Source organism: Chinchilla lanigera, unplaced genomic scaffold (genome assembly GCF_000276665.1).
Source record: "Chinchilla lanigera isolate Chin_1 unplaced genomic scaffold, ChiLan1.0 scaffold00047, whole genome shotgun sequence".
Lineage (NCBI taxonomy): Eukaryota > Metazoa > Chordata > Mammalia > Rodentia > Chinchillidae > Chinchilla > Chinchilla lanigera.
In genome coordinates, this window is record NW_004955448.1 from 6,634,523 (window position 1) to 6,662,380 (window position 27,858).

General features: G+C 38.6%; 1 protein-coding gene across 4 annotated transcripts in view; it reads right to left on the bottom strand.

The window, feature by feature from the left end:
• Plch1 (phospholipase C, eta 1) overlaps positions 1-27,858 on the bottom strand; it is a 226,203-nt gene that overhangs the window by 45,638 nt on the left and 152,707 nt on the right. For all 4 annotated transcript variants that reach the window (XM_013518677.1, XM_013518675.1, XM_013518676.1 and 1 more), the window contains 4 exons: positions 22,512-22,605; positions 20,135-20,338; positions 8,409-8,529; positions 5,375-5,546 (listed from right to left, as the gene is read on the bottom strand). In XM_013518677.1, the coding sequence (XP_013374131.1) occupies positions 5,375-5,546; positions 8,409-8,529; positions 20,135-20,338; positions 22,512-22,605 (591 nt within the window). The remainder of the gene's footprint in view (positions 1-5,374; positions 5,547-8,408; positions 8,530-20,134; positions 20,339-22,511; positions 22,606-27,858) is intronic.

Genomic DNA, 27,858 nt, shown 5'->3' on the forward strand with positions numbered 1-27,858 from the left:
TACTTATACAAAGTGCTTAGCATAGGGGCTGGAGATTTAGCTCAGTGGCACAGTACCTACCTGCCAAGCACGAGGTTGTGAGTTCGATTCCCGGTACCAGAAAAAAAACAAAAACAAACAAACAAACAAAAACAAGTACCTAGCATAGTTCAATTCATAGAGATAAAGAATAGAGTGGTGGTGGCACAGATAGGTGGGAAATAGAGATAGCCATTTGTTGTTGATAGCTATAAAGTTTCATTTGAAAAATTAGAAGAGTTCTAAAATTGGTTTGTACAACAGTGTGAGTATTGTTAACACTACTGAACTATACACAGAAAAATTGGTAAGGCAGTAGGTACATATCTTGTTCTCTGTATTTTAACCCCGATTTTAAAAAGTGAAAAATGTAATGGGCATGGCGGCACACGCCTGTAATCCCAGCACTCTCTAGGCTGAGGCAGGAGGACTGCTGCAAGTTCATCTCTCAGTGTCCTTGGATGACTGGTTCCAGGACCACCCACACTCTGAAGATGCTCCAGTCCATTATACCATTATATAAAATGGTGTGGTACTTGCGCACCACCAAACACTCCTCCTATTTACCTTAAATCAGCCCTACATTATTTACAAGATTTAACAGGATGTAAATGCTCTAGAAATAGTTGTTGTATTGTCTGGAAAATAAAAGGAAAAGAGTCTGTACATGTTCCATACAGGCACATTTTTAAAAAATTATTATCACTCTGTGGTTGGTTGAACCTTCCGATATAGGGGACCAAGTGTACATACAAAACATGATCTTGGTGATCATGAAAGCACAAAGGAAAAGTCTGGAAAGAAATACAATCGACTGTCAGGAGTAATTATCTCTGAGTAGGAACAGTATGGGTGATTTTCTCTTCTACATTTCCCAATTTATGTTCAGAAAAAGTAAATAAAAAAGAGCAGCACAGAACAAGGCCTGCACCCTAATAAGGGCCTCTGGGGCAGCTGTCTGCACCAATAGGTCTCTTCCTTACAAGCAGAAAGAAGTATTAATATGAGTTGTTCCAAGGATCTCCTTGAGGGTAAGTGTGGGCAGAGCCGGGCTCGGAGGCTAAGTATCCAGGGCTGTTGCAGCAGAGAACCTCCGTAACAGTAGCCCATGAATTCGGCCACTTGGAATTCATACCTTCTACCATCCCTCCACCTGAACGTAGGCTGGACCTAGTCATGCACTTCTAACGGAGTACAGACGAAGTAGGGGGATTCGTAGTCTCTCTCCAGCCCCACTGTGAGCTGTGCTCTGCAGAACCCCACACAGTAAGGAACTGAGAGAGGCCTCCGCCAACAACCACCACCGCGCGCTCAGGAAGCAGCGCCTGTTCCAACTGAGCTCTGCGATAACTGTGGCCCTGGCTGACACCCTAAACACTCAGCGGAAGGTCCAGCCAAGCCACACAAATCTTCCTAACCTGTAGGAACTGTGGGAAAATCGTTGTCTTAAGCTGCTATATTTGGGGGTAATCGGAAATGGTCACAGATCCCTAATATAATTGTGAACCAAAACCATGGGACAGAACTAATCAGGTGAAGAGGCATTTTCAAAACCACTCTCCCCAAAGCTCATGTTTCCATTTCAATCCTCCACACGATGGTCATCCAGGAACTACATTTAGAAATGCTGGCCTTGGTCCCTAAACGTTCTATGACCATTTCCACCAACCCTTATTGGGATGGGTTCACCTTGGGCCCCTTCATGGGTTTCCACTCAGATGTCTGGCGTAGGCCCACCTATGTGGTAGCATCTAGGGGTAGTGTCCCCGCTCAGCTTCATGAAAGGTGCAAGAACCATGTCTAGCACTGTGAACACCCACAGAGAGATTCCTTAAAACATACGGGATGAGGGACTCTCTAAACATAGACAGACATTCACACGCTTGGCAGCCAAACATAATGATCTTTCTGAATATCATCCCAGTCTACTGCATCCAGGCTGACCTCTAAACACAAGCTCTGGTGACGTCTAGTACACCTGCCCTCCACACCAGCTGGTCCCCTTCAGCACTCTGGTTCTGCCGCTTACTTCCTCCTTGCACATGACTATCTGCTCAGTCAGATCCTCAGAGAAATCTCCTTCCCAGTTTTTCTAAACCGTCCTCAATACATAAGCTCTTGACCTTGGGTCCTTAGCACAATGATAGTTTCAAAGCTGATTAAATAATTCATGTAATTAAAACAGCACATGGTTTTTCTTATATGAGAAACCCAAGGTGTAAATAAAGAGCAAAATAAAAGATAAAGAGGAGGAAGCAGGGACAGAGATCGTTCTCAAGGGAAAAGGGGATCAGGAGATGGAGGGAGAGGGAGTGGTAGGGGAGAGAAAGGGGATGAGGAAAGGAATTAGGATGAGTTCTGGACCTGGACCAGCTCCACACAAGGAAGGTAAGCACTATGTACTGCAGACATGTACTAATAAGGAAAATACTCTGAAAAAAACAATTTATGTAATAAAAATAAGATCTATATTAAGAATCAAAATTATTGGTATTTGGAGGCTTTAATACTTTCTTCAACTTACAGAGGGCATTTATAAGATTCAAAGGTGGGTTCTAATTTGAGATCATTGGTAACAGAGTAGCTCAGAACGAAGGCCTTTATTTCTACTCTATTATTTTAGGTACTAATGATACAGAAGGTTCCTACAAATGAGTCTTTTTCTTTATTTCAGGGAGAACTCACAGATTAACTATAATCACATGACAGCCCCAGAGATAAAGTAATCAGTTACATGGTGGCCAGATGCACTCAGAATAGTACAGACAAGAAGACATTGACATCTTTGACTTGTTAACTGCCAATCTTTTACTCAACCTTTGTCCCAGGCACAACAGTAGATGCCAGGTGATGGGAACATTTAAAATGCAGTAAATGCAGTTCCCTCTTTTGAGAGAACTCTTTTATTTCTTTTAAAAATAACTTTTTTAATGTTCTGTAGAATAAAACTAACAAATATGAGAAAGAACATCACCAAGTCAGAAAAAAAAAATCATCTCAAATAATACAGCAAGGAAAGGAAAACGTGGCCAGGGGAGCAGGTGGTGTTGAGCAGACCAGGTAGCAGCACCGAGCTTCAATGCCCCTTTGTTCGAGGTGGCAGAGGTGAGGGATAAAAAGAAAAAGCTGCCTTCTCAGAGCATTCACAGAACACCCTCTGCGGTCCTTTTAAACTACCTAAAAGAGGCTGCAGCACAAGGGCCATATTTTTGGCCTGCTTTTCTACATCCCTGTTTGCCAAAAGCTACTTTGCCACAGTAGATTGGAAGAAACATAATGCAAAAGGACAGTGTGTTCAATGCCTCTTATAAACAGCGTTTCTCCTACAGAAAACTGAAAAATAAATTTAGGTAGAGTCTGTGTGACTTAATGAACTTAAGTGTGGTCCAGAGTAGATGTACAACACGTATGACCCACGTCTTCTGGGGATTTGGTTCTAATTGACCTTATTTTATGCAAGTGTTATACTTTACAATTGGATTAATTCATTCATGGAATAAAAACTACCAGCAGAGACGGTAGCAATGGCCACCTTTTGTTTTTACCCTCCAGGCTGGGTGGCCTGAGGAGTGTGTAAAACTCTCCAGATTGATATGTACAAAAGTAGCGACCTCAGACCACAGAGCTATAGTAATTTCCAGCAGAAACAGCTTATGAAAACTTGCTATGCTGGGTATATTTTTTTGTTCAAAAGGAGCTTTTTATTTTTCAAGAGATTGTGTGTATTTAAATGTATTTATACACATTGTTGGAAAGTGTGTGTAGTTGTTATAATAAAAAACAACTTGTTAATCTCCGAAGTGGCAGGGAGCCATTGAAATGCTGCCTTTTGGATCAGGGGACCCTCCGAGGCTAAAGGAACCTGGGAAACAGCTCCTTCGGTTTTGCTCTACACGAGAGCATGCCGGTCCACAGATCGAGATGACCTCTTAAAGAATATTACTACTAACAAGCGGAGCTCGGACTCCCTTGAAATGCTGGCATTCACACTGCTCTCGTCCCTTTTGGTAAGTGCCCCCGATCTTCCGCCTCTGACTCTCCTCACGCCCAGCAGCCTTGGGATGTTCTGAGCCAAGTCCTCCAGAGCCCAGTTGTGCAGAATGGGCTCAATTAGGTCACATAAAATAGCCATCCAAGTTCCTCTCTCCCAAAGGAGAGATTTCAATCAAACGCCCTTTTTCTGTGTTTTATCTCCTGAATGCTGGCTAAAAACAGTTAGGAAACATAAAAACATTCACAGTCCTACAAAGGTCATGTTTGTCTCTTAACCCTAAAGGTAGTTTTTAACACAGGAGTTGGCTTTTGCAAGACTGGGCAAATTGGCTTTAGTGTTATTTCTTACATTATGTGGAGCTTTTATTCAAAATGGTTTTACACAGGAAAATACCGCTAATACTTCTTTAATAGATTTTTGAATCTATAATTTTCATTTAATGGATAGAAAAATAAGTTTTGACCAATTATAAAGATGAATACTTTCACCTTTTCTATGTGCTACGCTTCCTTAAAGCCCCAGTAAAGTCTCTTCATGTAATTAATGTCCTGGACTCCCCTGTAGGACACTTGCTACTCTGTATACACCCTTCTAAGCAAAAATAACCCAGTTTCAATATAAATAGCCTACTGTTTTCTCCATTTGGTTTTCAATCTCAAAACAATGCAAGTAACCAAGGTGACTTTAGGACAAACATAAAATTCACTGGAACTAAGCAAAATGACAAAATCAGTGAATTGAAAAATGCAAGAACTAGTCCCACTATTCTTTGCACTGACAATATTCATTATAGGAGGTCTCCGCCCAAAAAACTGTTTATGAAATGCCGTTCTCCTCCCTGCCACTCCCTCTGCATGTAGCTAGTCCTGCAGGGCACCAGGCCCCTGCCCTCGCTCCTCTTTGAAGCAAGCGTTTCTCACTTGCCTAACCAAGACTGGTCAACCATGAACACTTTTTTTTTATCTTTCGATAAACAGTTCCTGCAGCTTGAAAGGGGAAAAGAGAATCTGAATGAAATTCTTTCAGGTATGAATTCAAAGAGTCTTCTCTCCTGCACCTCACACTTCTGTACATACATTTGTCTCTAGCGTGAACTCTTACAGCCCCAAATATCACACATTTAGCTTCCTGTACTCACATTCCGACTTCATAAAATGAAATCCCAGGACATATGGTCAGTCAACAATAACCATCCCCTGAAGAGATGGCTACAAATTTGAAATAGCTGCATGTACAGACATAGAAAATCCTTCAGGTATTGATTCTAATTATTATTGCCCTTTTAGTCTAGTTCACAGGTAGGAAGGGAGAGAAGGCTTAGTTGATCATTAACCCCTTGATTGAGTTCCTTGAAGTCATTACCTTAACTAAGATCTTGCCTTTCAAACTTTGAGGGCTTGGAAGCTGTTTGCAGTCTCCGGTGTCTACAGATGACAAGTCCAGTTTGTCGCGGAATATTCCTTTCAAGTACTGCGCAATCTTCCTTTGCTGCTGGATGCTGCAGTGATTCTCGATAGACAATATAACTGGGAACCTGAGGACACAGCAACACATGCCAAAGGCATCAGGTGCAGGAGACTCACGAGGATCTTTGAAGATTCTGTAGTCATTGTGTTCTTATAGACCCTCAATAGTGATGATGGCTAAAATGCTCCCGAAGTATGAAAGATCAGAGATCCACTAAAACATTCCTCTGAGAAAAAATACTTTGCTAGGCATGAGGACTGGATAAAATACCAATCCATGTGGGGTGAGTTAGTTTAATATTTTGTAAATGGTGTGTACAATTATTTTCTAAAAGAAAACATTTAGAGAAATGAGAAGCCAAAGGAAGACAAACTCACATGAAGGAATTTACACAAAAATCTAGAACCATCTAAGCAATCACTGAATATCATTAAGTGCAGTTATTTACTTTAAAAAATAAGTAATTGGTCCCCTGCTTGAAAATTACTATTGAGGATACAAAAACATAATGGAACTTGGTTTTTATAGCAGCTGTGGCAGGTATCAAGATCGTTTTTATAGCTTTATATTCTAGTCCTTACTAAAACAATTGCCAAGCATTGATTCTATCCCAGCTTGCAGGTTTCTGTACAAAGAATGTGAGACCTACATAAAGCGACAATCCAAAGATAGTTTGAAGCTTCGGCGGCCAAGGTGGAGAGAGAACTAGGGCTGATGATACATTACTCTCAACTTTGTTTCTCTTCAGAGTAAGAATTATTACAAGGCAGATTTACAGATAAATCTTTTTCTAGGTTTCTATGCTAAGTGCAGGTCCATGACAGAGTCTCTGAGCTAATTCTCCAAATGACCTTCTGTCCGCATTAGCAAAACCTGATCATGGAGGTGGCGTTCGAGATGGACCTTTGTGATGAGACTGGTTTGGTTAGCAGACTACAATCTACAATCTGTTTGTTATTTGCATCCCCACATGGTTTTTACCCTAACATGTTAAGAAGAGAAAACAACAAACTAGCAACCCTGAGTCACTTTGAAATCACATCAGGAGTTTTAATAGCAAAATTTCAAATTATCAATCCATCTGCAGAAAGCTTATTAGTGTCCAGTGGTGCTTAGTGTATGGTTGTGCTTCTCTATATGACAGGGAGGGATGACTTTTTACACCCTCTCGCGAAGGGGCATTTATCAGTGTCTAAGGATATTTTTGGTGGCCACTATTCAGAGGGTCCTACTGGATTTTACTGAGTGGAAGCTAAGATGCTGCTAGTTGTCCTACAATGTACAAGACAGCTCCCTACAACAAAAAACAAGATACCACAAAATGTTAGTAGTGCTAGGATTAAGAATTGCTGGGGAAAAAACCGCACCTAAAATTTAAGAAAGAGAAGGCCAAATTACAGTACAAAAGAAGCATACTGTCTTAATTTAAGTACATTTCTTCTAGCATTTTCCAAACTTGAAGTAAACAACCAAGTATATAGGCTTCAGGCCTTCTCAACACGGTATTTTATACATCGGGAGGTAAAGACCTTCAATTTGACTGATACAAGTCAGGGCTGGGAAGACTGATCAGAATGTAGTACTCAAGAATCTTCTAGGAGAAGACATCATAAACTAAATCAGCTTTGCAGCAAATATCTCTTATTAGAATAGCATTTTAATTTCATGGTTAATGAATAAGATCAAATATTAAAAATTTTAAAGACCACTAAGTTCTAAAATTTTAATTTTACGCAATTGTAATTTTAATTTGCCTTAATTCAAAAATCCTCTCTTGTGTATCTGGTATATTGCAGGTAGCTGCCAGGCAACAAGGAATGAATAAGAAATGCCTAAAATGTAGCTCCATATTTTCAATGAGTTCACAGTCTTACAGATTTAGAAGAAGGCAAGCAAGTATATTTTAACAAGGTGCTATAAGAAAGGACAGAAATATGTTCTGGGTGCTAAAATAGAGAAGGAAGATTTAAATCAGCTGGTGGATCAGTACACTTGCCACAGGGACAATGCATAAATAATCCTGTAGGACAGTCAAGAATAAGGTGAACTGAATAACTGGGAGGCAGACATAACAGCATATGTGAGGGCAGGGTTGTAAAAGCATCAGCTCTCTGAGGAAGCTGATCAGTGTTTGCTGAAGACAGAATTCTAAGTCTCTGCGGCGATGGCAAGGGAGACAGCAGAACAGAAGGCCACAGGCGGGCCTTGTGGGGCATGATGACATGCGCCGTACTACGGGGAGCTTCTGAAAGACATTAGACCGGAACGACATCATGTGTGTATTTCAGAAAGAAAACTACAGCCCAATGTGGAGGATGGACCCAAAGGAAAATGAAAATAAAGAGAAGGAAATGGAGTCAAAGGTAACTTAGCAAATGGAATTGAGAGCAACGGGCTGAATCTAGAGTGGCTCCCTGCTTCTGCCTTGAAACTATAAGAAAACCAGAACTAGAACAAGTGACAAGAGGTCTGGCAGAATGAGATGCTCCTACCACACAGATGGGCACGCAGTTGAATATTTGTGAAGGGTTTTTCTATTTTGTATCAATCTGGAATTGAAGGGGAAAGTGGCAGGCATCCAATTAGACAGATATCCCCAAAGCAAACCAGGGCAGCACCTTAGGAAGTAGTAACTCTCACGAGAGTGAGGAAATGCAAAAGCACTACAGGCATGAAAGGAGAGAAGCGATGACTGCGAGAGAGGACAGAATGTTTTCATGGGAGTTGAGAATGCAAGCTTTGGGAGGAAACAGCCAACATTAGAAATTAGGAGGCCACTCTTTGCAAGGACGTCTTCAAGAGGGCAATGTGGAGGCAGGAGCAACAGAGATCTAAGGTGTGTGGCTCCAAGGAAGGGTGTGTAGTTCCAAGGAAGGGTGTGTGGTTCCGCAGCCGTCTCCTCCCGCCGTGCGCCACACGCTGTACTTACTCGTTCTTCACGAAGGCGTGCTTGTTGATAGTCTCCACAACATCTCTGAAGAGAATTTTCGAAGTGAGGGTGTAGCCGTGGTGTACCACTGGCTCTCCATCTGGGCCATCCCAACAGTCAACTGCCAAAAACAGAAGCTCACATCAGCAACCCAAGGTCTCTGGCACTTATTAAAGCTTCCGGAAATACCAGACGAAAATTATTATTTAATTATTACAATCATGATAAAGATTTCAGACAGAGAAATGAATGCTCTGATATACTTATCAAAAGAGAGAATTAAAGATAAATGATTTGTATTTTTAGTGTTTGTAGTTTACAAAGATGTCATCCTTAAACGCAGCTGGCATTTGCCACAAATTTTGTTAGAAGTTGATTTAAATCTAGTCAAAAGTGTCCAGGGGTGTGATATGTAACAGAAATGACTAAGTTCACTTCCTCTTCACAAGACCCTCTAAGAGCTTTCAGTAAGTTACAATGTCCCTCTCAAACCACTAACAGTGCCTGTCACGATTGTTCACTTAAACTCATAATATTTCTCTTAGCTTGACTTCTATCTTATTCATTGCAATAGTTATAAAATAACATCAACTTCCAAAGCCCAAAGCCTGAGGTCCTGCTAAAAAGTATGTGAATATGGAAAAAATATCTAATCATTTGAAACTTGCATTCCCCATCTATAAAACTGAAATAATAATTGTATTTGCATCGTAAGTTTGAGTGGTGACTAAAGATGTAACGCTCCTCCTGGCATCGCACGGCACGCAGTAACTGTTCCTGACACTGCTGTGATCGTCATTGCTGTGTACCCAGATAATTTTGTTGGCTTCCAGCAGAGAAAGACAGACACACTCACCATTCTCCCTGATTTAAGGTTTGCCTCCCTTGTTTCTGCCTCTAGGTTAATTTTTTACACCACTGCTTTTATTTGCTCTTTCAAAAGTTACTTGGTATATAATATAGGATCTTAGTAGGCAATTTGTAAATATGTACTAAACTTATTAATAAACCATGAGGAGCGCTGGCCTCCTTAACCCCTGGGCCCATCACTTGTGCTAGAGACTGGCCAGGCATCCACAAAGCCGGTGTCCTTGTTCACCCAGGCACAGAGCTGGACTGCCTTTCCCAGCCTTCCTTGGCAGGAGGGCGGGTGGCTGGGGAAATGTGGGCAGAAATGACATGCACCACTCCCAGGTCTGGCCAATGGAAACATGCCTTACCTATTCGCACATTTCTTTCCCCTTCTGCTGTGATTTAGAAGTCCCATGGCACCGCACAGCCATGAGTTAAAAAGCTGGACCCTTAAATAATTGTTTCAATGATTTCCACCTATTTTAGACTTCATACAAACAAGAAAACAACTTCCGTTGTTTTGAGGTTTAAAGGATCTAGAGCCTTAATGTCCTAGCTCCTGGAGTCAACCTGATTTCCTCTTGTATCGACACCCACACGTCTATTCTTCAGTGAGGTAAATTTCTCCACATATAATTCCATTTCTACGCCCTTTATCCTTTTATTTAAGGCCCACTGAAGGCCCGCTTTTACTTTGCTTATCTAAATTCCAGTCAAGGCTAAGCTAGGACACCCCATAGAATGTTGTCAGCCCCCAGGATCCTTTCTTCTGGCAGGGGTGGGTGATCACAAACTCAAATACCAACAGGAGCCTAGTAATTAATGGAAATGAACACAGCAGCCCAACAGGAAATGTGCATCTAAACGAAATAACTTCTCACTGTCAATCACTGCTAAGTTGGAATAAGAACTTTGGTTGCCAGATCTTCTGAGAAAAATAAAAAGTCTAGATTTCATCTCTGTAAATCACTACCTTTTGGGGGAACGAGCGGTCCTCGGAATTGAGCCCAGGGCCTCATGCATGTTAGGCAAGTTCTCCCATTAAGCTATACTCCTAGCCTGATTTTCCAAATTTTTAAATCTTGGCAATTAATCTAATTTTTAAAATCCAGTATGGAACAAATATTAGAAAGTTTACAAGCTGGACATGGCTAATGGAATGCCGGTGAAACTCTGCTCTTAATTAGGGCCCCACAGTTCAGGACCAAACCTGTTTCCTATTTTGTAGGGCCCTCCCGATATGTGTGCTCTTATACTTCCGCAGGAGATGATCTCTGTTTCTTTATAATACATTCAAATTGTTCATCATAATCATGAAATGATGGCGACAGTTAAGTTTAAATGTTAACTGGGCTAATTTAGGATGCTCAATTGTTTGGTCAAACTCTAAGCTAGATGCTGCTATGAAGATATGTGATTAATATTTAAATCAGTAAACTCTGAGTAATGTAGATTATTCTCCATATTACAGGTAGAACTTACCCAATCAGTTAAGAGCCTTAAGAATAAGTACAGAAGTTTCTCACTGCAACACTGCAACACAGAAACTGCCTGAGTTTCCAGCCCGCTGCACTTTAGAATTCACACTCACAATTACAGCATCAACTCTAGCCTAAGCCTACAAATTCCCAGCCATCTGTACAGATTTCAGACTTTTCTCGAGCTTTCTCTTTCTCTGTATATCTTACGGTTTTGTTTCTCTGAAGAACCACAGCTAAGACAGGTTATCTATATGAATCCATTAAACACTGTTCAAATAACTCTAGAGGAAAAAATAGAAAAATAAAAGGAGAAAACCTTACAAGATCAACATCCAGAAATGCAGGAAATAATAATTTAAAATAAATATGTGGTTGGGAAGATTATTGTACTATTCTGCAGTGTCACACTGTTCCTTTGGGCCTGCATATGAGGTCAAATTATCAAAGACATTTCAGAAAAGAAGACTTCTTTACCTGTTTCTATGTAATTGAAACTATCTCTGGATGCAGACGTGGAAAGAACGAAGGGATGTTTAAAATCACGTGCACATCGTGGCATTTTAATCAATAACAGACCAACTATAAAATGGTGATCCCATAAGATGATAAATGACCTGAAAATTTTCTATTACTCAGTGCAGGGATCCCCAGCCACTGGCCACAAGCTGGCACCGGTCCATAGCCTTTTAGGAACCTGACCACATAAACTTCATTTAAGAGGCACTCCCGGTCACCTAAGCCCCAGCACCTGACAGATCGGCAGGGGAATCAGTTTCTCACAGTAATGCAAACTCTACTGAGAATGTGGATGGAGGGATCCAGGTTGTATTACTCCCTATGAATCATCCCCAAACCATCCCACACTGCTGCTCGGTCCTTGTAAAAATTATCCTTCACAAAACTGACCATTGGTGCCCAAAAGATGGAGGAGCGGGCCTAGTGACATCGTAGCCATCATGTCTTAGCACTACGTGTTAATCGTATGTCTATAGTCTTGCTGGTATAAATCAACCTACTGTCCTGGCTTTCATATAAAAGTACAGCATATACAATTAGGTACAGTACACAGTACTTGATAACGGACAATTGTTACTGGATTATGTACTTACTACTTGATACTGTTATCATTACTTTAGAGTGTTTTCTCTGTACTTGTAAACAAAAGAAGCTTACTGTAAATAGTAAGCCGTGTTACACTGGCAGTCGCCCATGCATCCGATGTTTACTCAGTCTCTGGACTGTACCAAGAAGCCCTCTAGAATGACTGATGGCTACCACCTAGGTTTGTGCAAGGGTGACCTGATGCTTGACAAGACTCCCTAACACATCTCCCCGAGTGTACCCTCACCTCTAAGTAATACATAACTGTGTACAATTTCAATGATTTTTACACTGATTTATAGCCCCACCTTGGAGGATAATAGGTATAACAAAATTGCTCGAAAATAAACTAATATCTTTCCAAAGTAATGCAAAATAGGCAAGGCAGTGCCATGCCTGATTTGTTCATCAGATCCACATAAAAATAGCTCTCGGAACTACTGATCATGAAATAGGGCCCTCTTGCTAATATTTATAACACAAGCATGACATCCATAGTTGAGGGGGTGGCCTCTTCCAAACTCTGATTTCACTGCTGACCCATTAAGTGAGGATACTGCCAAGTGGCTTGATATCTTAATGAATGACACCCATGGCCAGATTCAAGGCCAGTAAGTTTTCTGGAAGGGCTAACACTGTAATGGGAATATTGGCAAGTTGGCAATTCTCTAACCGACTCCCCTAGCCACAAAATAGGGGCCATTTTCCCACCTGGTTATACACTAGAGACCCCCCAAAACACTCTAACAAAGAGCGAATGACTTTAAAGGCCAAGTAGCTAACCCTACAGCTTTTCATAATGGTACATAAAGACGTTCCACGCTGCTAGGGCTACCAGAGACAGCAGGAATAGTTGTAATCCGATTGCAACAGCAATGTAGCATCAGTTCTGCAATTAGAGGACCAGCCTCCTGGCTAGAACATCCACACACTGAGCAACTCAGGCTAAAAAGCAAGTGAGTTCAAAGCCATGTAAAGAACATAACCGACACAATTTTCAGACAAGCCTACCTCACCACAACGACTCATTAGCCCTTCCCCAAGGCTCCACATAGATCATGATTAAGAACATTACTGCACTACACTAACGGAGATGGGAAACACACCATTATTAAAATAGAAGCTCAAGCGGAGCAGTACAATTTGTAAGAGCTAAATCGTGGAAGCAACCCAAACGCCCAGCCACTAAGGAATGGATAAAAAAATTGTGGTACTTTTATATAATGGAATACTACTCAGCTATAAAGAAAGATAAACTTGAGACCTTTATAGGTAAATGGTCACAGCTAGAGACCATACTCAAAAGTGAAGTAAACCAGACCTCCATGTGTAAGCACCGCATTGTCTGACTAGTGTAAAAGTGAATAAAATTTTATTCTGAAAGAGTGAATAAAAATTAGTAGGTATGATAGACATTGTGAAATGAAAGGAAAATGCTCAAAGGTAAAGAGCAACTGGGGTGAGGGAAAAGAGAAAAGAAAGAAGGGGAAATTATGTATGTATGTACATACAGGATAGCTAACATAGTTGTACTACTGACTTCTATCGCTTTACTGAAAGGAATATTTAATGATTACTTATTTGATCAATCTTGCATGTCGCTATTTGTTTTCCTGAGAAACTACTCTGAAGATATCAATATGTAATACAACAACCATTGTTAATGTCCTACCACTTTGTCTGTAACTCTGTATTGCTTGTATTGTTCTTATGCTATTTTGTAAATGGATGTCTGTTTGTTAATATGTTTTCCTTCTTTTATTTTCAAAATAAATTTAAAAAAAAGAATAAAGACTCCAAAAAATAACAACAACAACAAAAAGAAATAGAAGTTCAAAGTAAGGGAGATTCTTCTTCTGGTTACAACACCATGAAGAAACCTTCCAGAATCACTGCTCTCCATTCTTAAATGTTATATTCAGCTGCTTCAGAAAATATCTGCACAACCTGAATTTTTCATTGTAGGACCTGTTCTATAAATCAGGTTCTTTAAATCCACCTGTAACTGTTTAAGATAAAAATAACTTCAGCCAGACCTTAGGTAGACAGAGTGCCCCTGAGTACGTACATACATTAGTGTCTCCGTGCCCAACTGCTAAATATGAACTAAGACCTTTAGATTACACTGCTGATAGAAACTGTGAGAGGATGACAAAAACACCAGGTCACCGAGCTAGTCAGCTTTCTTTGCTGTGACAAAGTACCCGAGACAAACAATTCCTACGGGGGAAAGGTGCACCTCAGCTCTCGGGTCCTTGGCTCTGTGTCTGGGCTTGTGGCAAGGCAAAGGAACATCACGGTGGACAGGGCACAGTGGAGTGAAGCTGCTCACACGATGTAGCCAGGAAGCAGAATGGAGGAAGAACCCAGGGAGAAAGGGGCTGGGGAGAAGATCGAGTCCCCAGGGTCATGCCCATGAGACATTCCCTTCAATGACGCCCTAGTCCTTGTTTATATCACCTCTCACTACCATCAAATTATGATCTCGTCAGTGGATTAACCATGTGAAGTTAATGACCCCATGATTCAATCACTTCCCAAAATACTCCTCAGCTGACAGCCAAGACTTTAGCGCATGTGTTCAGGAGGACATTTCAAATCTACGCCATAAAGCCACCAAATTTACGCCCTCAGGAGCATCTAAATGATTAGGTGCTAGGCCTGGTCATGACCAAGGCATGTGCCTCCTTTGAAAGACATCCTCCCCTCTGTGCCGTGCTCCTCACTTCCTCTACCACTCTCCAACAGTCAGTCTTATTTAGTCCTTCAGGGTGTTCAGGTCACTCTAAACCTGCACCTCCGAAAGTGTACAGGATTCCTGCGGAACAGTGGAGCTGGACCAACGTGAGTTCAAATCCCAGCTTCCAAGCTTCCCAGCTATAGGAACTTGAGTAATTCATCTGACTCTGAGTTGAAGTTTTCTCTTAAAATGAGATGCTCACATCCCTTGGTGGTAGAGTAGGAATTAAAGAATGCTATATGGAAACAACATAGCTGGGACCTGGTCCAAGAAAAGGGACCAAAATCGCAGCAGTTTCCCTTTTTTTCCAACATTACAAGGTGACAAATTCAGTTTCCAACAGGAAATAAATGGTATATTATCTTCTTGATGGTTTGCTGCATTCCGTTTCCCTGTATCTTATTGAGGATTTTTGCATCTAATGAACATTAGGGAGTTTGGTCTGTAGTTCTCTTTTTTGGTTGGATTTTTCTCAGGTTGTGGTATCAAGGTAATACTGGCTTCCAGGAGTGAGTTTGGATGCATTGCTTCCCATTCAATTTCACTGAAGAGTTTGAGGAGGAGTGGCATTAGATCTTCCCTAACTTTCTTATAGAATTCAGCAGTGAATCTGTCAGGACCTAGGCTTTTCTTCATAGGTAAGTTTTTAATTACATCTTCAGTTTCACTGACTGATATTGGATTATTTAGAATTTTTCTATCTTCTTGATTCAGCTTTGGTAATTCATGCCTATCTAGGAATCTGTCCATTTTTTCTGAGTTTTCCATCTTATTAGAGTATAGGTTCTCAAAGTAGGCATTGATGATCTTCTGCATTTCTGTAGGATCCACTGTGATTTTGCCCTTTTCATTCCCAATTACATGGATTTGAGTCTTATTTTGGTAAGGTGTTGGGGACCACTACAAAGTGGCCCCAAGCAGGATTTAATATTAACCAACTGGCTTTCCATGTTTACTTGTGAGTTGTCTGAAGCTTAGGCACCTTGTCTGACAAGATAAGGCCACAGCTGAAGACGTTTGGCTCCAACCCCAATTACTACAAGGAGACTGCAGCTGCAGTCAGCCACACTCCTATAATCAATACCAACCTAAAGATAAGGTAGTTCTCCTGACTGACATAATTTACTACTTGGGAAAATTCTCCCAAGGTCCTGAGAGATTCCCACATTTTCTTGAGTATCCTCTTCCTTTGTTTGAAAATCAAATAAATATGGGTTGCCCAGAGCAGTCTTCGGCTAACTCAGAGAATACTGAACATCTGTAAGAGAGTTAGTCCCTCCTGGAGCCCTAAAATCATTGCCATTGGGGCTGGGGATTTAGCTCAGTGGCACAGCACCTGCCTGGCAAGCACAAGGTCATGAGTTCGATTGCTAGTATCGCAGAAAAACCAAAACCAACAAACAAAAAAATCATTGCCATTGTCTCATTTATTTAAGCCTTCACCATTCATTCACCTGGGAGATTGAAGGCCTGATCAGCCTGCAATAACTTAGGGTTATTTAACCCGGTTTTCGATAATAAGGTCGGCTAAAGATTTATCTACTTTATTTAAACTTTCAAAGAAACTTTTCAAGTCATTGTTTTCTTAGTCTCAATTGGATTAATTTCAATTTCTGCTCTGACCTTTATAATTCCTCTCTTGTATAAGCTTTGGGCTTGACTTATTCTTCTGTTTCCAGAAGTCTGAGATTCAGCATTAGGTTGTTTTTTGAGCTCACTCCCTTTTCCTGATGTGAGTGTTCAAGGCTATAAATTTCCCTTATAGGACTGCTTTCCGTGGGTCCTGTAAGTTCCTGTATATTGTACTGACATTGTCATTTAATTGTAGAAACTGTCCAATTTTGTTTTTAATTTCATCTGTGCACCATTGTTTCATCAGCGGGTGTTAATTTCTATGTGGCTTTGGTGGTTTCTTTTTTTTGTGCCATACATATATTAAAAACAAGAAAATAACAACAAAGACAAAAATAAAACAACACAAAAACAATAAAAATGATACAGGATTTGAAAACAAAGTGATAGGAATTCACAATATTGCAAATTTTTATCTTCAATGAAGTTACTCAGATTACTGGATGTAAGAATACAAGACTGATCAAACAATTAAAGACAATAACAAGTAATTAAAAAAACATTAGAAACAATACAGAGCTTTTGACATTGATTTCCAATTTCATTGTACTATGGCATGATAATACAAATAGGATAATTTCAGTTCCTTTGCATTTATTTAAGCATGTTCTATGAGCTTAGTATGTGGTCTATTTTGGAGAATGTCCCATGCACAGCTGAGAAGAATGTGCATTCTGATGTTGTGGGATGGAACCCTCTGTAGACATCTACTAAATCCCTTTGTTCACAGATTTGTTTGTTTTTTGGTCTAGTTGATCTATTTGTAACAGTAGGGTATTGAGGCCCCCCCATTGCAACTGTGTTAGTGCTTATTTGATTTTACATGTCTGTTAATATTTGTTTTATATAGTTGGGTGGGCTGGTATTTGGTAAATATATATATTTATGATTGTTATCTCTTTGTCTTGTAATTTTCCCTTAATAAGTATGTATGACCTTCTTTGTCTCTGATCAGCCTTGGCTTGAAGTTCACTTTGTCTGTAAATAGACTAGTTACCTCTGCATTTTCCGGGTTCCTATCTCATGAAGTATTACTCTCCATCCTTTGACTTTCAGTCTATGCATTCCTTTTAGAGTTAAATGTGTTTCTTGCACGCAGTATATTACTGGATCTTGTTTCTTGATCCATTCTGCCAGTCTGTTTCATTTCTGTTCAACTGAAATTATTTACACTGATGTTCATAATTGATATGTATTGGCTCATCTTTGTCACATTTTTTTCCTCTTGTTGGTTCCCTGTCTTTGCCCTCTGTTTAATTGCTTACTTGACCTGGTGGATTCTTCCCATTAGTGTTCTTGGAATTCTAGTCTTTGTTATCTCTTCCTAAAAATACTTCAGAATGTTTAGGAGAGCTAGTTTGGTGGTCATGAATTTCTTCAATTGTTCTTTAACATGGATCTTATTCTTGCACTGATTTTTGAAAGATAGTTTTGTGGGGTTGGAGGTTATTTTCTTTCAGAGCTTAGAATACTTCACTCCAAGCTCTCCTTGACCTAAGGGTTTGTGTTGAGAAGTTTGCTGTGATTCTGATGGGTTTTCCTTTATGAGTGATTTGTTTCTTTTCTCTAAGAGCTTTTAATATTCTATTCTTATCTTGAATTTCTGAAATCTTGATTCTGTCAGATAAATATAATTCTTCTATTCAATAAAAAATCTCCAGCAATAGCATAGGAGACTTTTACTGTCCTGCTATAGTTTATTCTAGTAGGATGAACTTCAAACTAGCTATTAGAGGAGGAATTTGCTGTGAATATTCTCATTTTGAGTTAATATCTACAGGAGTCTTTTACACATGAAGAGCCAGAAAGCTTCTTTTTACTACTCTAGTGATTGGCAAACAGGAAGAAAGAGGATAAGATCCACGTTTAGTGTCATCTACTGCACACAATTTCTTTCTTTCTTTTTCTTTTACTTTTTTTTTTTTTTTTTTGAGACAGGGTTTCACTACGTAGTTCAGGCTGGCCTTGAACTTACTTTGTAGCCCAGGCTGGCCTCGGTCTCTGCAATTCTCCTGCCTCAGCCTCCTGAGTGCTGGGATTGCACACAATTTCCAAAAGCTCCCAATTTAGACATTTGTGACAACTGAAAAAGCTAAGACTAAAATCATTTGTACCTTATCAGAAATTGTCTTAATCACATATTTGGTTAGTAAAAAGAGCTGAGGTAGGAACATGATTAAGCTTGAGTAGGACACTGATTTTGGACAGGTAAGTTGAGTATGACAGAAGGACCTAAAAAGCAAGGGAAATAGAGTGAAGGAGGTGTAAAGAAACAAAGTTATACAGCTATTTAGAGTCAACTATCACCTCATTCTCATACCTGGTTGCCAAGAAAGTGTCATCAATAAAAATGACAGGCCACCATCAATGTGACTGCAGTGTGGCTGGAAGGCCAGGACATCTCTCTGTACATCACACATGTAAAACTTCCCGAGTGCCCAGTGAACAGAGGGCTGACTAATGGGCCGAGAGCAGAATGTCACCTCAAGACCTTTTGTTTCTTGGAAGATTTCTCCGTATGTTAATATTTTATAAGCATCTTCATTATTCAGTTAGTTAAACTATTCCATTGCTAGTCACTAATGTCAATTGATATCAAAGGTCAGCAAAGACCTCCCAGTTGTCAAGTGCAATCAGACTGAATATTTAAACTTTGCCCTATTTTATCTTTCTATCCCATCCTACAGGCTTGGCTGTTCCTTTCAAATACTTTCAGCTCCTCGGTCCAAATAACCACTTTTGCTCAGTCACTCTAATGGCTCCTCCTTGCTCTTCCCTGTCTCCTTAAGGTGAGTGCTGGAAGGCTCAGCTTCTTTCCCTTTTCCATTCCTCTCTGCAAGTGGTCTTACACAGTCTCCTACTTTTAATTACCGTATCCTAAACTCAGAATTACAGAAACTCTATCATGCCTGAATCCTTCCATTAACTTCTGATATTGTTATCCAAATGACCAATAAAGATGCTCACTTAAGTGTTACAAAGTCACCATAAACTTAGCAGATGGAAAACTGCATTCATTCATGCTCTTCCTTTCCGATTCCCTGCAGTATGTGGTGGCGTTCATCACTCAAGCTCTCCGTCCGTTCTTTGCATCTTTGACCCTTAACTTCTCTCACTGCGTCCGATTAGGTTTACCTCTTTAATATAGTAATGGCCAGCTCTTTCTCAGTCTAAGATTTTATAATCCTTCCTTTAAATCACTGCAATTGCCTTCCACCACTCTCCTGGATCCGGTTTCAAATCCCCCTCCCTCTAGAAATGCACATTGCAAAAAATATCATCCTCCCACACTGTGGCACGAATGATTTTCTAAACTGGAAGTTTGATAATATTATGTAAATATTAAAATCCTTAACTAGCTCCTCATTACCAAGAACTAAAGTTGAAATTTCTCACCACAGCAGTTAAAATCTTTTATGACTCCTCCCAGCCTACCTGATTCTCATATTTTCTCTCACCCTGTTCTCCACACCACCACCCCTACAGCATGCACATGATTCAACGGATGGAATCCTCACAAGCATTATCTTTTTACTCTGCATCCTTCCTAGTCAACTTTGAGCTCTCTGCAGACAGAAACCATGTCTTACTTCTAGCTATGCCTTCGTGGTCTAAAACAAGAGAAATGTAATGATGGCTGATGATAGGCCCTGTCTTAAAAATAAATGTCTTTCTCAAACCATTTTTCGCATGTTTAATTAAAAATATCTTTCTAGGAAGATTATGATTTTTATCACATTACTTTAGCCACAAAAGTATGTTTCCCAATTATGAATACATCTCTCTCTTTTCTGACAGAACAATACGGAGGAGCCAGAGACTTTACACTGAACAGACAGATAGCTCTGAGGTCGTATGTGCGCATGTTTAGGTCTCCATTATGTATATTAGACTTTGACAGAAGGACAAAGTGTACATACCTTCCACGCAGCGACAGCCCTCCTGTAGCACCCGGGCGTACATATCCACTTTGGACTGAGAGAGGAGCTGATCCCCAGTCAGGTACGTGTTGTGAGAGGAGGCGATGTAGTAGTTGCAGAGGGGCTGATCCATGTCCTGATACACTTCATAGTGCAGGGGGTTAAATACGTCACAAGCAGGACTACGCATGAAGTTCGTGAAGCCTTGGGAAGAATGAGAAGATTAGGTGCTACAGCTCTCAAAGCGTATCTGCGTAATTGACACTACTAGAGACAAAGATCAAAGAATATTCACGGTAGTTATTGGGGCAGCTTTTGTGGGTAAAACTGGGACAATGAAAAATTTGCTTGAAATCATACAGAATATAAAAAACTAAAATACGACTTTGGGGGTAGCCATTTAAACACAACCTAGAGAAAAATAAAATGACCTGTTAAGAATTTTGACTGGGTCTTATTTACTCTTTCAGTTTCCTTCACTAGGGAGACAATACGATTTTACACATGTGAGTCTGATTTATTTCACTTATGACTATGGTCTCCAGTTGCATCCATTTATCTACAAAAGCCTCAGTTTACCTTTCTTTATAGCTGAGTAGTAAGATCCAAAATACAATAGATATTGTAAAAGGGAAAGAAACTGCTCAAAAGGAAAGAATAACTGGGATGGGGGGAAAAAGAAAAGAAGGAAGACATATATACATATATACACACTAATTTCTATTAGTTTATTGAAAGGAACAGTTAGTGCTTATACTGTCCGATCAATCTTGTATGCCTGTATCTGGTAATCTGAGCAACTACTTTGAAGATAATAATATGCAATATAATAACCATTTCTAATTTCCTACCATCTTGTTTTGAAATTCTATATCATTTCTTATTGGTTTTTTTCCTCTCTTTTTTAAAAAAAGAATTTTGACTGGGTGGGGAAGTTTACTTGCAAAGATATTTTTAACTACTAAACTAAATCTCTACTAATATAGTGCAACTTAATGGGTGACCAATACTGTATCAGAATTGATATATTTATAACAACTGATCAAGCAAAATTGACGGGTCATTAAGTTGATTTTTAAAAAGTACAGTCCATGCAGTAAGTAGCATGTTAAAAGCAACCTGAGATTATTGACCATGAAATTGGTTTGGGAAAATGCTGCTAATGGCTATCACATTTTATAAGTTTGTTTCAAATTTTTGAGAATCATGTGGCAAAATTAGATCTATGAATATCCTCTGAGAGTTAAGAATGTCTTCACGTCTATCTTTATGTCTGTAATTTAGAGACCATCTCTGGAGGTCTAACCAGAGAAATATTCATTTCTTATTACAGCAAAGCTCTAAGTTAGTTTACACTCTTTGTTTTAAAAATGGTTTCTAATGATAGAAGATTTTAATTATTTTTCTGCTTTTATTACCTTCCACCCTTGGACACAAACACAAGGTATTAAAATCCCTTATTGATCCAGGCATGGTAGTATGTGCTTAATGAAAGCAGTGTGGGGCCAGCCTGGGCAATACAGTCACACCCTACCTCTAAAAAAATTAAACAAAAATGAAAAACCCCTTGTCCACTCTGCTCCTGGGAACAGGGGGAAAAATACGAGGTCAAAATCAAAATGTTCAGATCAACCATGGCTTTAGATGCTTTGGGGCAGCTGGGTTCTCCAGTGATCTTTGATTTAAAATTCTCTGTTCTGCGTGGGACAGCCTCTTCTTGGGTTGCAGCCTGTAATTTACCTCCCTACATATTTTTAATGTACTGTATACAACTAATACATACACATAGCTACAATTATACCGTTACTTATAGATAACATGCGAGAAACAAAATTCCGAGAGTCTCACTATGAATAAACTATTTATTCTCTTCCAGCCTCACTCTCCTCAACTATAAAATGAAGTCATTGTGTCAATAAGATTTGTGGTTCCAACAGCTCCTACCACACTACCAATTTTGTAGGGAAAAACAAGTCAGTTGTTAACCTTTTGTGAAGAAACAGATTTACTTTCAAATAACTAAATCTGTAGGTTACTTATTTTAGGGTCAAATTTTTCTTCATAACATCGTTAGGATGAGACTATTTCTAAAATTTAGTGATTTGAGAAAAATCCACATGTTGCTTGATATAGCTCAGACACAGTGATCATACAGTGCTTGAAAAAACGTTCACGGGCATTGCAAAAGGAAGAGAAATATCAACATCAGGGAAGTGCTTCGAAAAAAATCACACGCCCTGTGGGTTTTATTTAAATTGACTGTAATTGCATGAATATCTCCTGACTTTCTAAAAATTTCACTGGAATTAAAACTTAGCAGACTAAACTTAAAAATGGGAGATAAAACTATTGGGTTTTTAAAAATTGGTTCTCTTACCTTCTATTCCAAGGATATTTTTCACCTTATTTTCTTCTGAAACTTCAAACTTGTTTATGATGTCAAGACAATAGTCTGCTGTCACATTACTCATCTAGGAAAACAGAACAGGAGTAGAGTACCTGTAATTTCACAAGACATGTTCTTCCGTGCTATAAAGACACGCACTGATTTTTACAGCACTCTTGGTACACTGCAAAGTGCTTAAATGAGCAGTTTGAGGTTATTAGTGTCAGATTTTTGATTTTTGTCTTCTTGAGACAGGGTCTCGCTAGGTAGTTCAGGCTGGCCTTGAACTCACTTTGTAGCCCAGGCTGGTCTCGAACTCGCAACGATCCTCCTGCCTCAGCCTCCCGAGTGCTGGGATTACAGGTGTGCCAATACACCTGGCCTTAGTTTTATTAATCTTTGCAGAATCATTATAATCTCAATCTTCCTATACATCTTTTAGATGTAATCAGTGGACACAGCCCTTCAACTATTAGACAGATGTTTCCCATGTAGCAATAAAATAAAATCAATAACCAATGCAAATCCATTGTTAAACATCCACTTGCTATATAGTAGCTATCTGCAAAATTAATGCTTTTTATATCAACATTAAAGTTTGTTAATCATAAATATATGCAGAAAGTCACTATTCTCTTTCAAAGCAGAATGCTTCTAGGTAAACGCATCTGCGTATGTATATATCTGTAGAGTCTTCCTCTGAGCAGTCTACTATGGAGACTCAGGAACACAAACATTATCAAGAGAAAATAAAAATAAAAAGCAGATGAAGCATCTAGTGTAATAAAGCACTCTGGAGCCAGTATTGCTGGTGTTCCAATCAGCTAGCTATCTTATTAACAAAGTGACTTTAAATAAGACACTTACCTTCTCCATAGCTACCGAATAAAATAGTGATGAGGATTAAGTGAATTAATACTTGTAGGAACATACTACAGCTCCATAAAGGCAGGATATGTTATTATTATTACTGAGTCAAGGTCAAGATTTCTGTGTGAACATTTTATACTTAGCATCACTGGAAAAACTGAACTCTTCAGGAATAATTCCTTTAAATAGCAAAATAAAGAAAGTGATGTTTCAGGGACAGCAGATGCAGCTCAGTGATAGAACATTTGCCTAGTATGCACAAGGGCCTGAGTTTGAGTCCCAGCACTATAAAAAAAATAAATAAACAAAAGGATATTTTGATTAAAAGTTCATCCTGTCTCACAATCTAACATTGACATTTAAAAATACTAATGAATAATGATAGAGGAAGCTAATCTTCTGAGCTGGTATTTCATATTGCAATTACATTTCTCAAAGACTCCCTTATCTCTTAAGTTCAATACTTATATTTTAGTGCAATCTAACTTTTGTAATCTGTTTCATAACATTTAAACTATTTGCAAGGGGAAAAGCTATTATATGGCTGGGTCTTTCCAGTTTAAAAGAGTATAAAATGATTTTTTCCCCTAAACTAGTTGCACAATAGCTGATACACCTTTTGAATAAAATTTATAATCTTTACTACATTACCAGACATCATCCCCAAAACACCATAAATAAATGAAATTTGTAATAGCTCCAAGGAACTCTACTGACCCAGGCAGGGTGTGAGCAGCTCATTAACTTGTCTGCTATACACTAGAGAACTTTAGCACATACAGTCCAAAAGAATTTCTCACAAAATGAAAACAGCTGAACTGATGGTTTCATGTGGCATGGGGAGACTGGGTGCACTTTGCAATTATTCAATGTACAGGGCCATTGTCCAGAGATGTAGGGGCCATAAACTTGACTCAGGCTGACTATAATACGGGGATCGAGACAACTGCCGGGAAGCAAAGAATTTGTTACTAACTCGAGATGCAAAGCATGTGATATCAAAGAATGTGATAACAAAAAGCACCATATCTGAAAATATATTCGTTAGTGAGAATATGAGTAGCATTCTACAAAGTCCAAATTTCTAGACAATATATAAGAATTAAAGGAAAAGAAATAATCTACTTTCTACCAAAATGCTTGACTAGTGAAATAAAGTAAAGCCCCCAAATTATGAGAACTGAAATGTAACAGTCCAACAGCTTCCATCTTTCTCATTTAATTAATGTCACAAATAGCAAAATCTTACATTTACCCACTCAAATTTTTTAGACTTCACTTAAATTATAGTTACAGTTTACTGTGAGAATGAAGGTTCAACAGAGGTCAATGCTCTCACTGCCCTTCTTACTTTATTTGACTCTTATTTGACATGAACTGATAGGGTAAACTAGAAACAAATTTACTATTCTCAGCCCCACTCCCTGTAGAGTTTATTTGAAAGCTTCATTTGTTATTTGGTATCTCAGTCATTGCCATCTTCCACACGGAAGATTATTCTTTCTATAAGAGGCAATTTGTGTTACAAGAACCTAAAGTAAAATTTTATTTAGTTTTACATTTATACAATTCTATCAATGTGTTTTTATACACATAATCTTAAACAGTTCTTACAATATTCCTCCAAATAATATTTTAATCTCTACATTTTAGACAGGAAAACTGATGCTGAGAAATGTAAAATGTTGCCACAAAATTACAAATCTGTAACAGACAGAATCAAGGTTTAATTGGAACCTTCAAGTTCCAGTTCAAGGCCAGTTTTTTCCTGTACTCTTGGTACTTTTTTCCTATTGAAAAAAATGTAGATGATTACTGTCAAAGATGGCTAGCTTCTGATTGCTAATTCCTGCTTCTTTTAATGTACGAAATTTTGCAACTTTCAAGTCAGCTGTTACAATATGACTTATTTCATTGTTCAAGATTGTAGTTCATTCTCTTTTTCTGTTTACTAGGGTTCTTTAATCTCATTCAGAAGAGGAACGATTTGCTGGTCCTCACATTGAAAGCCAATCCCATGAGGTGGACCAGTTGTAGAAACCAGTGAAGTATCTATAAAATCCACATTCTGATGCATATTTTTATCCCCAAACTTTGTCAGTTTTCCTGCAAAACTTTCCCAATGAGTATAAATTAAAAATGAAGTCAGACTGATCTAAAAACAATATGCAGTATAAAAACCATTGTTGAACTACCTTATATGGTGAAGCGCTGCATCCTTTCCAATGTTTTTTTTTTTTAATTACTTGTTACTGTCTTTGATTGTTTGATCAGTCTTACATTCCTATGTCCAATGCACTGAGCAACTTCAATGAAGATAACAGTATGTTATGTAGCACCCATGGTAAATTCCTATCATTTTGTTTTGAGGTCATGTATCATTTTTGTTGTTTTTGTGTCGTTTGATTTTGTCTTCGTTGCTGTTCTGTTAGTTTTTTTAATTTTTAAAATTAAAAAAAATTTAAAAATGAAGTCAGAAGGGGCTGGGGAGATAGCTCAGCAGCACAGCACTTGCATGGCAAGTGCAAGTTCTTGAGTTTGATTTCTGGTACCAAAAAAATATTTTTCTTCTTTCAAAAATAAAGAGGAGTAAACAATTATATTTCTCATGGTTTTGATTCCCAAAACACATGACATACAAAATCAAAATGTAATTTTAAAAGAATTTTAATATTGCTAAACTTTTAAATTTATTTTTATTAGAATAACTTCTCCAAAATTAAATAAGTCATTCTTAAAAAAGAATTTTAATATTGCTAAACTTTTAAATTTATTTTTATTAGAATAACTTCTCCAAAATTAAATAAGATGCTTATAACTAAAGGAATTCTCCCTCCTATACCCAGAACTACTCATCAAAGGCAACAAGCTAATATTTCTTGATATTTGTAAAATGAGTCTTTCATTCCTGATTATTGTATTTATGCTATTTTGTTTTATGCACTTTAAAACTTATCCACTGACTTCTTATTGTGCTGGATGCTATCAAAGATCATCCCCTAATACAGTGCCATGCTCTCCTGAGCCTGCAGGCCCTCTCCCTCTGCCAGTTCTTCTGGTATGAAAACCAAAATATTTATTAAATAATCTGCTGTTTACAGCATTTCAGCTATGCAAATGCAGAAAACTGCTGAATCTGTTGTACACATGGCAGCATTTCCTTTCTTAAAGTATTTTATGATTTGTTCACAATCCCCATTCATTTGCTTAATTTTTAATGTACTGATCACAAATTCTTCCCAATGATTCTACTGGTTTTTTCCACATAAACAAAGGCAACAGATACTCCGTGAATTACATTTTCCCCCTTATCCAAGTTCCCCTTTTTTCCACGTTGGTAAGATTCTAGAACATTCTTCAGCTTTTGACCTGACTTTATTTTGTCATTTTTTATGAAAAAAAAAAAAAAAAAAAAAATACTCGGGAATTGAATTATTTTAATTTTTTGCATGTGTTTTTTCAATTCCATTCTCTCTCTCTTTCTCTCTCTCTCTCTCTCTGGTTTAGCAAGGCAGAAAATTTTAGGTTGGAATCACTCCTCTGGATTTTCGGCTTCCAGAGTAACTTCTCAGATGTCCTGATGTTCAGATTTCAATTCTTTTCACAGAACCGGTTTTTGCTTGTTAGTTGGTTAGCTTTAGTTTGTTTTCTCTTTCCGAAAGCTTTTCTAGGGTTTTGCCTTATTTTTGGCATGTGACAATTCATTATAATGTCTCTGAGTGGATCTTTTTACATTCACCATGCTTGGCCATCATTTGGCACTGCCAACGTACAGATGCTTACTCTGGTGTATCATCTGAGAATTTTCTACCTCCATTTTCTCTTGTCCATTCCTTTGTTGTTTGTCCCTTGTCAACTTTTTCTTCCAATCCTTCCATTAAGTTTACCTCTATTCTCTTATACTTTTAATTTCCAAAAGTTCATTTTTTATCTGAATCTTCTTTTTACATAGTATCTTATTTTTGCTTTATGCTACATTCTTTTGGTCACTGTTTTCTTTTTTTGAGATAGGAGCTTGCTATGTAATTTAGAACTCACTATATAGCCCAGGCTGGTCTGGAACTCACAGTGATCCTCCTGTCTCAGCCTCAGCAATGCTGGAATTACAGGTGTGTGCCACCACATCCAGCTCTAGAATTGATTGTCCTCACTCTGATGATGGCAATGATAACTTTTTAAAGTTTCCTCCTTCCTTTGTTGTCTATTTCCACTGAGCTTCTATGTGCTTAACCTTGGTCTGTTTTTGTAGTGCAGAATTTCCTCAAACATACAGACCCTGGTCATTCAAAATCAATGTTTAAAATTATTTCTTTAAAATCAGACCTGCATGTGTAAACATCATATTATGTCCCTAGTGTAAGAAACTGAAAGAGTAAATAAGATCCAAAAGGTACAATAGATATTGTGAAAGGGAAAGAAACTGCTCAAAAGGAAAGATCAACTGGGATGGGGGAAAGGAGAAAAGAAG